This window comes from Natrix helvetica (genome assembly GCF_964273705.1).
Source record: "Natrix helvetica genome assembly, chromosome: 3".
In the NCBI taxonomy this organism is placed as follows: domain Eukaryota; kingdom Metazoa; phylum Chordata; class Lepidosauria; order Squamata; family Natricidae; genus Natrix; species Natrix helvetica.
The window spans coordinates 61,499,793-61,513,577 of record NC_138549.1 but is presented as its reverse complement, the minus strand read 5'-3'; the positions used below and the strand labels follow the sequence as shown (position 1 = coordinate 61,513,577).

General features: G+C 41.2%; 2 protein-coding genes across 4 annotated transcripts in view; one reads left to right on the top strand and one right to left on the bottom strand.

Annotated features, from left to right (window-relative positions):
• SCYL3 (SCY1 like pseudokinase 3) overlaps window positions 1-7,555 on the top strand; it is a 32,931-nt gene extending 25,376 nt beyond the window's left edge. For both annotated transcript variants that reach the window (XM_081948782.1, XM_081948783.1), the window contains exons 9-14: window positions 744-883; window positions 1,339-1,526; window positions 3,369-3,540; window positions 4,931-5,089; window positions 5,447-6,129; window positions 7,209-7,555. In XM_081948782.1, coding sequence (XP_081804908.1) covers window positions 744-883; window positions 1,339-1,526; window positions 3,369-3,540; window positions 4,931-5,089; window positions 5,447-6,129; window positions 7,209-7,268 — 1,402 coding nt within the window. In that variant the 3' untranslated portion in view covers window positions 7,269-7,555. The remainder of the gene's footprint in view (window positions 1-743; window positions 884-1,338; window positions 1,527-3,368; window positions 3,541-4,930; window positions 5,090-5,446; window positions 6,130-7,208) is intronic.
• Window positions 7,556-7,696: 141 nt separating this feature from the next.
• FIRRM (FIGNL1 interacting regulator of recombination and mitosis) overlaps window positions 7,697-13,785 on the bottom strand; it is a gene marked incomplete at its 5' end in the record, with an annotated part of 48,816 nt that continues 42,727 nt past the window's right edge. For both annotated transcript variants that reach the window (XM_081948780.1, XM_081948781.1), the window contains 2 exons: window positions 7,697-8,237; window positions 11,121-11,240. In XM_081948780.1, the coding sequence (XP_081804906.1) occupies window positions 8,052-8,237; window positions 11,121-11,240 (306 nt within the window). In that variant the 3' untranslated portion in view covers window positions 7,697-8,051. The remainder of the gene's footprint in view (window positions 8,238-11,120; window positions 11,241-13,785) is intronic.

Below are 13,785 nucleotides of genomic sequence, written 5' to 3'. Positions count from 1 at the left end.
TACTGAAGATGACTTGGCTGTTCGGTATTTGCTGCAAAGATGTATCAGAATTTTCCGCAGCAATCATATTCAGAAAGCATACACAAGTAACTGATTCAGCAGGATTCAATAACTTCTCTTTATATATAATATAACACATTAAGTAAATATACAATACCAAAAGCAGGTTTTTCAACGTGGTAGTTCAGCAAAGAGGTTACACTTTCAGTTTGTTTCAGCAAAGCATGGAGCTTCAGTACAGAACAAGCCATGCCCTGGCTCCTTGCTGTCTCCTTCCTTGTTGCTCACACAGCAAATACTGTTTGTTTCCAAACAGTCCTCAATTCTCTCACACACTGACAGGACATTAATTAGCCAGATGAATACCATGGATGTTGGTAGGCAGAGGCAGAATTTTTTTTTCTGATTTTCCTCCCCCAAAACTAAGGTGCGTCTTATACTCCGAAAAATATGGTAATTATATGACATTTGATTGTCTTTTTGGTATGATTTAATGGACTATTATAAATGCTGTTATTTTTAAAAAGTGTAAGCTTCATAGATTCAATTTCCAAGGTATAATAGCTTAATATCTGCAAAGCTATATTCCTACATTTGAAGATAGAGAACAGTAGAAGAAATTATGGAGCTTATTCTTATATGCAAAGGGTTTGACCTGTTTTTTTTTTAAGTTTGAGGGGAGAAGTGGTAAATGTATATAAATGTAGAAACTGTGAGGTACTGACCAATCTCTTTTTTAATAGATTCCTGCTAGATAGAGTGGCTGGCTTGTCAGAGAAGTTGATTGCTTTGCGCTTGGTACCTCTCTTGCTCAATCAGCTTGTGTTTGCTGAACCAGTAGCTGTGAAGAGTTTTCTTCCTCATCTTTTGGGGCCCAAGAAGGGTAAACACTGACTACTATCTCTCCAGTATGAGTTCAATCTGAGAGTTGGGAGTGTCCTGGAAGTGCCACAGGATGGGGTTAGGGGACAAAAGTTGTCATGGCTGTTTCACCTCTTCTGCCATGTTTTCTATCTTGATTTTCTAATTCTTTAACCAAGATAATGGTTGGTCTAAATGTACTACTGGAGTTTTTGTTCTTAGAGATTAATGAAAGTTGCCATATTGACTCCTTTCGTCCTTCCCATTGGCTGCAGTAAGCAAGTACTGAAGCTTTCTGTTTTTTCACATAGTGCCTCAAATGTTAGAAAAAGTTAACAGTTCTCTTTAAAGACTTTTAGTTTTAAATTTTAAATAATTAAATGTAAAATGAAATATTTGTGGTAACAGTTGTGACAAAAACTTTGAATTGCCAGTTTTAACTGACATCATGTTAACTTTCCAATTTCTTTATGCCAGATAAATTGAGTGAAAGCCAGATCAATGGCCTGCTGTCTCCGGCTATGTTCCAAGCACATGTCAGCCCAGTGCTGCTGAAACTCTTCGAGGTGCACGAAGAACATGTTCGGATGGTATTGCTCTCTCACCTGGATGCCTATGCAGAACTGTTTACACAGAAAGAGCTAAAAAACATCATATTGCCGCAGGTGAAAAACATTGTACATACTGCCCTGCTTCCTTGCTTTATCAGATAGGGCTGACCGAGATCAATTCTGGAGGCTTTTTCCCCATCCCATCTATGCATATGAGATAGATGATACAGATAGACAGACAGATGTTTGTGTTACAATAGTGGTGAATATCTGTAGCGCAGGTATAGGATGAAAGTGAAGGTTTGTTCTCCGAGCTTGTGGGTTGGTTTCCAAATGTTTTGTTATCAGGCTAGGTAATATCTTCAGTTGAGTTTAGGGGAGTTTTCACCTAAACTCCAGTGAAGATGTTACCTAGCCTCGTAATGAAACGTTTGGAAACCAATCCACAAGCTCGGAGAACAAACCTTCACCCTCAACATTTGTGTGTCTGGATATGCAAATTGGCTAGAGGCCATATACTCAAAAAGGGCAGGGATAGAATACATCATCCATACATCTAAACACATAGGGAAAATGAAGTGATGTTCTGGAAGCATAAACCTCTGTGTACTTACTCTGTAATAAATCTCAGTGAACTGATACTACTTAAATTAGGATGATATTTAAGCAGCTTTTTCTTTGTTTGCAAAAAAGAAACTCCAAAATTACATGATTGGTTTATGCATTATTGACTTTTGTGCTAGGCTGCAGGTACAAGCAATCTTATGCATTACTTTGTAATATGTTGTAGTTCAGTGGCTGTTATATAGACAGTGAGTAAAGAAAACTTTGCCATGGAAACTTTCAAGGGATTAGGGAATCTGAGCATTCTCATTCCCACAGAGAGCCTTCATGGACAGAGGAGACTCTACATTGCATCCTTTACACATGGAGGACAACAAGACAAGGTTGCTATTCACCTCTTAAGTGAAAGCAGCTGTTTCTTCCCCTCCATTTCAGGCACTTGTTCTATTTATAGCAGGGGTGTCCAAACTTGGCAACTTTAAGACTTGTGGACTTCAATTCCCAGAATTCCCCAGCCAGCAGATGGGGAATTCTGGGAGTTGAGGTCCACAAGTCTTAAAGTTGCCAAGTTTGGACACCCCTGATTTATAGTATCTACCAATTCATTTGATTACCATTATTACCAAGTAAAACAGTTCATCATATTGACCATAGCAGGTCAACTGACAAAACGTACATTGCAACCTCACAACTCAGACTCTTATCTCTGAAGTACTTACATGCAACAAGTATGCTAGTATAATACAAGTATGAAAGTATAGAGTTTGTGCCATGATATCACAATGCATGTTTTGTTATGTTATCACTGTGGCTAGCTGTGGATGCCTGTGCTGGGTAATGTAAGGTGACCATCTCAAGGCATGAGTAATTATATATATATATATATGTGGCGGGGAGGGGATTTTCTTTATAGTAAATAACAAATATTAAGGATTGTTGATTTCTGCAGTGAGATTATTTACAAAAATAAAGTCAACTAGTCTTTTTCATTTCTCTTCAGGAATATGATTCTAAAGTTCTAGCCATCCTCTCCATCTGGATTGATTTTTTCCTTAATCCATCTTTTCTGGTTTACATAGTTACATCCATTAATTTTATCTGTGCTGGACAGTTACAAGTGGGAACAAGTATTTGGCATTTCAAAACTCTTTTGTATAAATTCTAAATCTACACAAAGCATATAAATCTGGATGAGTTATAGCCAAACCACCTTAAAAGTATCATTGTGGTAGAAAATGCTTCCAATAAACTACATTTTTAAATGTCTGCTGCCCCCTGCCCATCCCAAGTATTGCAATGATTAAGAAAGGAATTTTTCATACCTACATTGTTGTTTTTTAACTGAAGATGGTTAGGAAGCCAACTCCATTTAACAGAATATCTTTATTCTAGGTTTTACTTGGCTTGCGAGATACTAGTGATTCTCTAGTGGCTGTGACACTGCAAAGCTTAGGAGTGCTAGTCTCATTCCTTGGACCTGATGTAGTTGTGGGGGGTGACAGAACAAAGATCTTCAAGCGTTCAGCCCCAAGTTTCACTAAAATTATGGATCTTTCCTCTGAAGGTAAATAAATATAGTCAATTTTAGCTCTCCTACAAACAAAAGCTCTGTTGATGAAACTAGAACAGTGTAATTGGAGCAACATACTTAATCACAATCTGTGCTATACTTTAAAAAGGAAAGCACCAGGGACAAAGTTACATGCTTAGGATTCATTTGGGGATAGTTACTGAACCATTAAATTGCAGTAATTTTCTCCTTGATATGGAAGGCTGTTTACATAATAAGTTCTAAACAAAGCTAAAGTGTAACAATGTTATATTTGGAATAATTGTGTAGCTAGTAGATAGGAATCATTAATCGATATAGCAAATTCTTTTTCATAAAGGTGCAGTACGATTTTATCTTATTCTGGGTGTTTGGTGAACATGCTGGATCATCAAAAAATTGGCATTACCATCTTCTGATCTCAGACATGCTTCTGGATTTCACTGAATTGGCTTTTTAATGGGAAATATGTGGGTAAATAGCTTCTGGACAGAGAAAATATTTTTTTAATTAAAGACTTCCTAGGAAACCATTGTCTGTGCAACTCAATTTGCATAGCTTCTTATTATTTTTCCTCTCACTCACAGTGTAATTTCAGAAGATATAAAGTAGCATAAGAGATAAGGGACTCATCATCATCTACTAAATGGAGTGTCAGATCACATGTCCCAAAAGCTCTAAAAATATCAAATCAACACATTTCATTCATCACTACATGTTAGATCTGTTAAGGCAGGTTGAACTTCTGCAAGAGAAAGAATTCCTACTTTTAAATCTGTCTACTGTGCCAGTGGACTTGTGGAACTAAGACTCATTTGCAGGAAGAGCAATGTCAGCAGTGGGGCTTAAGGCTCCCTTTTTTATCAGTTTATCTGTGTAGGGAAGGGGTCAGCAACCTTAAACACTCAAAGAGCCACAAAGGTCCAAACTGGAAGCTCCCTGTTCAATTCTGGAGCCGACTGGAAGTCCAGTTCTGCCACCATAGAGACTCCTCCTAGCGTGGCATCCTTTTTCTTCTACCTGTCCTAACCGAAAACCCTATCAATTGTGGAGCAGACCAGCAACAGGGAGCTGCAGCACAGGGATGAAAGAACCACATGGAGCTCCGCAAGTTGCTGACCCCTGGTGTAGGGTGATGAGGGGAAAGCAAAGGCTGATGTGGCTGGGGGTGAGGATTCCTGTTGGGCATACAGATCAGATTCCCCATCTCTGATTTATTGCTTTTCTTTCAGTTTTTATAACCCTTTATCCATCTTATGATAAGAGCAAATAATTCATGCTTTTATTAATGAAGCTAAATAAACAGTATTCTGAAAAGTATTAAATATGTTTTAAATGTTTTGATATTTCTGGGTTGCTGCTTTTTTTCTAGTATATCCTTATATGTCTTAATATATCTTAACAGACTCTTCTGATGATGTAGTGAGCTGTGAGGGTAAACTAATCTATCTGCCACTACAGCATAATTCAAGTATGTTTCTCAAGTGCCACAGTTCTGGAAGTTTGTCCTTCAGCAACAAGAACAATGTACCAGGGGAAGGTTTTCACATTGCCCTAAGAAAAGGTAGCCTTTGTCTTGCTTTTTTTTGCCTTTCTTTCTAAAAAGTGTTATATCTGCCAATCTAAGACAAAATCCAGATCTATACATTTGGGTAATATATTGGGAAAGCTATAGATACTCTGTTTCTTTTGCATGTAAAGTGAAATATAGCAATTGAGAGAATTCTAGGCTAGGGAGCTGTTACTCAGCTTTAGAAAATATTTTCTTACCTTGTACTATAGTTATATAATACATATATATAAGTCTGTAAATGGAAGTAATATGCCTGTATGTTTAAGTACAAAGGTGTACGTGTGTGTGTGTGTATGACTTCTTTTAGTTTCACTAAATCACTGATCAAAGCTTATGTATGTTCTCTAGGGACGCAAGACTCTTTGAACTTATATAATATTCCTAGTGGAATAAGTAACATAAATAATGGCAAAAACTGCCATCATGTGACTGAGAAGACAGAGGAATGGCCAGACTGGAATGAGTGCGAAGAGCTCAAGCCAGAAAAAAATAGAATTGCTGACACCAAACTGAAAGACTTTTGTGTTAACAGCCATCCATGTCTTGCCAATCATGATGGAGAAGAGAAATCTCCTTTTAAGCTCTCTCCAGGAAACACCCACTATGATAGAGGGATAAATGACATCACAGAGCTGCAGCTGCCTACAAATACATTTGCGCCCAAAAAAGAACTCAGAACTCTCCGAAATAATCCTTTGCCAGAGTCTATCAGCAACAATGATGGCTGTGATGCAAGAGACCAAGATCAAAAGTCTTATTTGACCAAAACATCATTTCTAGAGAAATCTCCGAAGTTGAAAAGTGGTTTAGGAGAAGAGTTTGTGATCCAGGTGAAGAGGAAAGAATTGCATGACACAGAGCTGGACTGGTTTGCAGACATGGTCCCAGATATAAAATCTTCGCTCTTAGTTCTACCAGAACTAGAGACCCAGTCATTTATTCAGAGTAACTCAGAGACAGTTTTGAGCTCTATGAGCGATGGACAAGAAATGCAGTTTTCTTCTAAATTTGCAGCATCAGAAATTGCAGAGGTAAGAATTTGAAGAACAGAAGCTCTAGTACAGTACTTTATAAAACTCCTGCTGTGTATTAGTTGGCGACTAAGGTTATTATATCAGGTTGATTACATGAGTGATATGGCAGACATTTTGTCAGCTACATTCTTAGTAGATGTGCTCACATAACACTGATTCAACTGAACTGTTAAGACAGTTCACGGTCTGATTGAATTGAAACTTGGAATAACTTGATTTCATTTTCAGATGAGACTATTTCTGAGGGGGCTTGGTGGACAAATAGGGAAAGTCTGGTGCTCTTTTCCTTCCTCCCATCTTCTCCTGTGTGGCTTTTGTGCCAAGCCACCGACCCTCCTCTCTCAGGCACTTTCCTTGCCTTAACCACATATTTTAATTCAAGTGCAGCACATCTATAGGACCACCTTCCGGGTACTGTAGTGTACCTTCCTTCTCTGTATATTCCTTTAATTGCTATGCCAACGATCATTTCCTTTACCACCCACTGCACCCAAACATTTGTGTTCCACATCTGTACATTGTCAGGAGGCCCATCATCAGAACTTGCTGTTTTGTACAATATTAATTCTTGGGTTCAGTTTTCAGTAGTTGCACTGGCAAAGAGAGTACTACATGTCTTTTTTGAACAGGTGATTGCTTAAAGAAAACATGTCTTAGCTACCGTCTCAAAAGGCAGAAAAATATTTCAAATTTAAAATAGTTCTATAATAGTGTTAGAGAGAAGACATGATATTATTATATCATGTAATTATTTTGTGAACTAACTTCAACATGAAGGTGTCTGTGGCAGAGTTGGATGTGGCATCCATGTTTCATTTCATAATATAGCAAGGCCACACAGGTTCTTAGCAGTGTTGAAGAAGAAATTGTTTTGATCAGTATAAGTTTGTCTTAGATTCAGGAAAATCAGGACCCCCAAGATAGTTGTGATTGATACACTTACGGCTATTCCTGGGAAACAAAAATAACCCCTGTGGGAAAAAAATGCACTTTCTTGCTAACTGCTATTAAATAGCAGTGGTTCACAGAGTTCAATAATGTCACTGGCCATCTTCATGATTTGATCATTATTTCAGGTGGATGGTGTTGGCTGGGAAGAAGAAGACCTGAATTGGGAAGAAGATACTAACTGGTGATGATGAAGACCTTCTGTTGGTTACAGTTCATTAGCTTCTTTCACAGTACCCTGGATATTCTAAATCCTCTCCTTATTCTCCATTTTCACAAGAAATGAGAACTTCGTATTGGCATATCAGTGCTTGCCTTTCTGAATTAAACCTTTAGGCCAAAACTACAGCAGGGATTTCCCTGCCTTGGTTGCTAACAATTGGACAAAGTGGGATGTTACAGATATGTGGCTTTATATTTCCACAACTGTTTTATTTGTGAAGAATTCTAGGAAAAATAAATGGATAAATCACTAGCTTTTTGTGCAACTTATTTTTATGAGTAAACTGGCTTCAAAACAGTACTGTTGATCCTACAAGAGAATCCTGCAATTGTTTTACAAGCGTAATTGTAGAATAAATGAGATTAAATTAGGACAGGAGGGAAAAACCACAGGATAGCAGCAAATCTTAAATTCTTATACTAGACAGTTTATTTCCCAGATAAAAATGTCCTAAAGTGGATTGTTGAATATATTTGTAATTCTTATGTTTTGGTAGTAAAGATAATATAAACAAACTAAAGAAAGAGCATAGATTAAGGCAAATGCAACTTTTAAAATCATTATTTTCACTCAGTTGCAATACTTTTCAACCAGAAAGCCATAACAAATTATAAACACAAAATTAACATGCAGCTTTCTAGATCCAGAATTTCTACTAGTTCTGTCTGTTTTGTGTTCAAACCCTAAATGTGGAATTTCAGTTTACAGTACAATACTAAAATCATCCAGAAAGGACACCTTAGTTATATCAATGTATACTATTTTTTAAGCTGTGCAACGTCGCCTGTAATGTTTCCAGTTTCTTTGCAAGCCAAGTGGGAGGTGGGCCTTTCTGTAACAATTGCTTCATGGTCTCCAGCGCTCTTTCCGCATTGTCAACCGCTGATTTGTACTGCACCTCAGTGGGTGAATAGCAAATTCTCTTGGGGGAGGGCTACAATTAAAAAACAGAAGAGCAGTTCTGTAACACAAGGATTTTAAGCAGGGGAATATAATGAACCGAGTCAATGCAATAAAATCCCAACAATTTCCCATGATACTCTTTGATTTTCAAGCCCTATATTCCTTTTGTTTCTTATTAGAAGGTTCAAAGTGGCTCTGTTTTAAATATACCGTATTTTCCGCCCTATAAGATGCTCCGGAATATAAGACGCACCCAATTTTAAAGGAGGAAAATCTAGAAAAAAAAAGATTCTGAACCAAATACTATAGTAAAATATTTTATATCAACTGTATAAAGTTAACAGCAGTTTAAGAACAATTTTATGTCAACCATGTAACACAGGGGTGTCCAAACTTTTTTCAAAGAGGGCCAGATTGGATGAAGTGAACATGCTGGAGGGCCGAACATTCTTTGAACAATAACAATTAAATGCAAATGAATTATTTTATGCCAAGTTAATTGCAAATGGCATACTTTTCATTTCATAACATTAAGATCAACTGACAGCTGAGTTTTCACAATGTATCCATCTTTTCCCTGAAGACTCGTGTTTAGTACATTCAGATGCTTTCTTTCCTCTTTCCCTCTTACTTGTCTATCCTTCCTTCCACCCTCCCTTCCTCCTTCCCTTCCTTCCTGCCTCCCTTCCAGTTCCCTCCTTCCTCTTTCCTCCTGCCTGCCTGCCTTCTTTCCCTCCTGCTTATCTATGCTTCCTTCCTTCCTTGCACCTCCCTCCCTTCTGCCTGCCTGCCTTCTTTCCTCTTTCCCTATCCTCCCATCCTTCCTTTCTCCCTCCCTCCTTCCCTGCCTTCCTTCCAGTTCCATCCTTCCCTCCTTCCTTCTGCCTCCTTCCTGCCTGCTTGCCTTCTTTCCTCTTTCCCTCCAGCGTGTCTGCTTTTCTTTCCTTCCTTCCACCTCCCTTCTGCCCTCCTGCTTTCTTTCCTCTTTCCCTCTTACTTGTCTATCCTCACTCCCTCCTCCCCTCCTTCCCTGCCTGAGCGGGCTTCTTGCATGGCCCCAGCCCTCCAGCCGGTGGCTCATCTAAAACTTTTAACTTCCCAATCTAGCGTTCTCCACCCACCCACCCCCAATCCGCCCGGATCTGTCATGCAGCAAAGAGATACAGTAGCTGGGCGCAATAGCAGCAATAGCAATAAGCAGATCCGGAGAGATTTGGGGTTGGGGGTGGAGAGCGCTAGATGGGACACAATCAAACTTGATTCAAGGGCTTTGGCTCCTGAAATCGGTGCGCTGCCATCCAAAATGCTATTACTACGATCTCTGCCGCCTGGAACTGCCTGAGAAGCGGCAGGTAAAGCGGGCGCTGCAGCGATCGTGGTACCAGCATTTTGGATGGCAGCGCACCGGTCTCAGGAGCCAAAGCCTTGAGGCACCTTTCGTTTGCAGGAGGAGGGCAGCTTAAAGCAGCGCCCCAGCAATGTGAGGAGCCGCTGCCACCGCCACCACCGCCTAAGCCCTCTCGGGAGCCCAGCCGAGCGGGAGCTCTGAAAGCGAAACCTCTCTCCTTTCCAGCCATCACGATCTCTGCAGCCCCCTCTTTGCCTGCCCCATTTTCAGATGACCCAGTGGCTACATTCGGCTTACAAGACGCACTCAGATTTTTACCCTCTTTTTTGGAGTAAAAAAGTGCGTCTTATAAGGCGAAAAATACGGTATGCGTATTTATGCCTGAAATTAATCCTCCTTGACAACCAAAAAGAATATATTGTAATGCTGAGGGAAACTTCTCCATATGCAAATATATAGCATTTTTTCAGTTACATACTTAAGCTGTTCTGATATTATTGGCTATTTATGCAGCAGTTTGGACACAAAAAATAGTAAAACCATATAATTGTAGAGGTCTATAGAAGCAGTTATAGTCCAATTGTCACAAACTCAGTTTTGGAGGTAAGATTGTTGTATAAATATAGAAAGTTTTATATTTATAAAACAATATACAATGGACTTCAGACTTACCTTCCCTACTTAAAATGACTCCTCTAAATACAAGCACTAAAGCAGTATGATGAAAATTCTGTAGTCCTTTCCACAGGTATTCCTTGACTTACAACAGCTCATTTGGTGACTGTTCGAAGTTATTGAGAAAATGACATCATTTTTCAAACTTATGACAGTCACAGCATCCTCACAATCATGTAATCAAAATCCAGATATTTGGCAACTGACTCATATTTATGATAGCTACAGAGTGCGAAGCTCATGTGATCACTTTTTGCAACTTTCTGATAAGCAACGTCAATGGGAAAGACATTTAACAATTGTCTTACTAATTTAACAACTGCAGTGATTCACTTAATAACTGTGGCAAGGTCATAAAATGTGGCAAAACTCACTTAATTGACTTGCTTAGCAACATAAATTTTGGACTCAATTGTAGTCCTAAATCAAGGACTACCTCCATTACACAGAGAATATTAGGAAGAGATTAACAGACTTCCACCTTTAAATGATCTAAAGTAACTTGCAGTTTCGGAAGATTTTCTGGAATGTAAAAATACATTTCAAGGCACTGATCACCTAATACAAGACTAAACATCAACAGTTGAATAAGAACAATGTTAAATAGAGGAGTGGAAGGTGCATTTTCTTGTTTCTTGCAAGTAAGATTTCATTTTGCTAGCAATCACTTTAGTAAATGTGATTCCCTCTGTATATACATCTTAGATATATAAATTTTAATTGGAGTTAATTTCCATGAATGAAAAAACTAAGATCATATAAATGGTTGTTAATGTTACAGCATCTGTGAGTACTCTCGATTAACCCTAAATTTTCCAACATAAAAATAACACTGTGATACCCCTTGTCATTCTAAAGTTAGACTTTCTCATTAAAAAGACAACAAAATACCTCTCCAATAAGAGCTCTTTGCCCATCAGCTCTGGCCTCCAGGAAGAAGTGCATAAAAAGAGCATTTTCTTCTTTCATTCGATCTGCTTTTGCTTTTGGTGTCTCCTCAATATGATTGCTCTGTGAGAGAATAACAAAAATAACCAGCATTTATAATTAATGACTGTTAATAGTTCCTATCATAGAAGTTACCTTAGTTTGCTCCTAGAAGGGGCAAAGAGAAATAAAATTACACTGCTAAACTGCCTGAGAAGGGGCAGGTAAAACGGGCGCCGCAGAGATTGCGGTACCAGCGTTTTAGGTGGCAGCGCAGTGATCTCAGGAGCCAAACCCTTTGAATCAAGCTTGATTGTACCCCCTTCCAGGTTTTTAACTTCCCAATCTAGCATCCTGAGAAAAGCCTTCATAGAGAGGAGATGGTTCCCCTTCCCTTCCCTTCCTCCACCTACCTCCCCTTCCCAATCTCTCCGGATCTGCTTATTGCTATTGTTGCTATTGCATCCAGTTACTGTATCTCTTTGCTGCATGACAAATCTGGGCGGATTGGGGGGCGGGAGGAGTGGAGGAAGGGAAGAGAAATATTTTCCAGTATGTGATGCGGGAGGGGCTACATGTGGGTATCATGACAGCCTGATTGGTCCAGAGACTGAGAGAAGTTCTTTGCCATGCCTCTTCCTTCCCCTGGCTTCCCAGTTTCCTTCAGTCTTTGGTCCAAGCAGGCTGTTATTTGTCTCCTGTCTGAGGAAATTTTCCTTTATAATTTCAATTAATTGGCTAGTTCTAAATTTCACCAAATTTGAGCTGCTGGCTGTAATAGGGGTTGTTGCCCATTGTCCCTGAGGGGAGTGGAGAGACGGCTTGGCAACTGACTCCACCCCGATTGCCACAGGGAGCCCTGCCCGGTCCCTGTTAATTTGGAGGTGGCAGCCTCTGGATTGCAGCTCTGTGGGATCAGCTGCTCCAGCAGGTGGCACGGTGGCTTGGAAGAGCTCCATGCGGCTCCAGAGCGAAATTGTTGGCAACAGCGGTCATCTTGGGTGGCTACGAGGCACGCTATGAGGCAGTGGCCATTTTGAGTGTGGCGTCAGTGACCTGAGTGGTTCCTGGCATCGCAGCATTACTCGAGGCCGACGGGGACTTTCTGGAGCGCCGGAAGCAGCCAAAGCCATCCTCCCACAGCTGCTATGCCTCAGGGCGTTTAAAGTGGCCAAATTTCAGTGTGACCACCAGATCATGAGTAGGATGGCAGCCGTGAGGCTGAGGCAGGGCCAGGCTCACCAGGGAACCACCAGGCCTCGGGGGTGGAGGAAAGCGACCCCAGGCCCCAGACTAGAGCTGTAGCTTCCAGGCTCTTGGCTACTCAGTGCCCTTCCAGAGCACCAGCTTGTGAGACCTGTGCAAGCAGGCCTAGCCCTTTGCATAGATCCAGATCACCAGCCAGAGGCTTCAGCCCTTCTCCGACTCCTGCAGGGTCTCCAGCAAGGCTATCTAGGTGCTCCAGACAGGAGATTTCCCCTTCTCTCAGGGCAATCAGGGATATTATGGGTGATCCGCGTAAAGGCACCTCCTGTGATTATCTTCCTCCTCCTGACCTAGCTCCTAAGGGGGCAGGGCCCCATGGGCACATTGAAGAGGATCTGGAGCTTTTGCCTGATAGCATCAGGAGGCTCATTGCCTCTGCCATTACCAAGGGCATAGCCTCAAAGTTGAAACAATGAGCCCCTCCCCAGGGACGCAGAGAATCTCGTGAGAGATCTTAACCAGGAGGCTCAGTGCTCAGGCTTTTCCTCAGGACCTGCCCAGGCCACGATCCCCTTCACTGGTCAGCGAGGGGTCTGTCATGAGGGAGTAACCTCAACGTGAAGTGGAGTTTTCTGAGGATGAGTAGGCCCTGCCTCCTGACTACCCAGCCTTTGTGGGTCTGTTTACCCCTTCGCATTTCAAAACGCTACTGCATAAGGCTAGGGCCACAACTAAATGGGGGGTCCCTGGGGGCTCCCAAGCCGCGGGATCCCAATCAGGCCATGTTTTCTAACACTTCTTCTGATAAGGATGAGGTCCTGGCATCCTCTCCCCCCACCCCAGTTTCTGGAAGTTGTGAAGAAACAGTGGGAAAGGCCCTCGGCGTTCCCCCAATCCAAGGGGTAATGACCGTCGTTTCTATAATGTGGAACAGTCCTTTTCTCAGACTCTTCAGGTTCCCTCTGTGGATGCACCTGTGGCACCGTTGGCGACCTCCTCGATCCTAGTGTCAGGCGATGCAGCCGATAAACTTAAAACCAGAGGATAGGAGAGCAGAGTTTAACTTATGTAAGAATTTCCAAGCCTCTGTGTGGGCCATCAAGTCGGCGGCTGCAGCCTCTTACTTTAACCGCACCACGGTCCTGTGGTTACGCCAACTGCAATACCGTATCCCAGCGTCTGATGAACGACTCTTAAAGGATATCACAAGGATCATAACCACAACTCAGTTTTCCACAGACGCTACACTTGACTCCACCAAGTATGCGTCCCAGACTCTGTCCACCTCAGTAACATCCAGGCACCTCCTCTGGCTGCGCAATTGGCAGGTGGACAACAAGTCCAAGTGGAATCTGGCAGCTGCGCTTTACTCGGGCGCCTCCTTGTTTGGAGAAGCTCTGGACCCAATCTTGATAGGGAATAA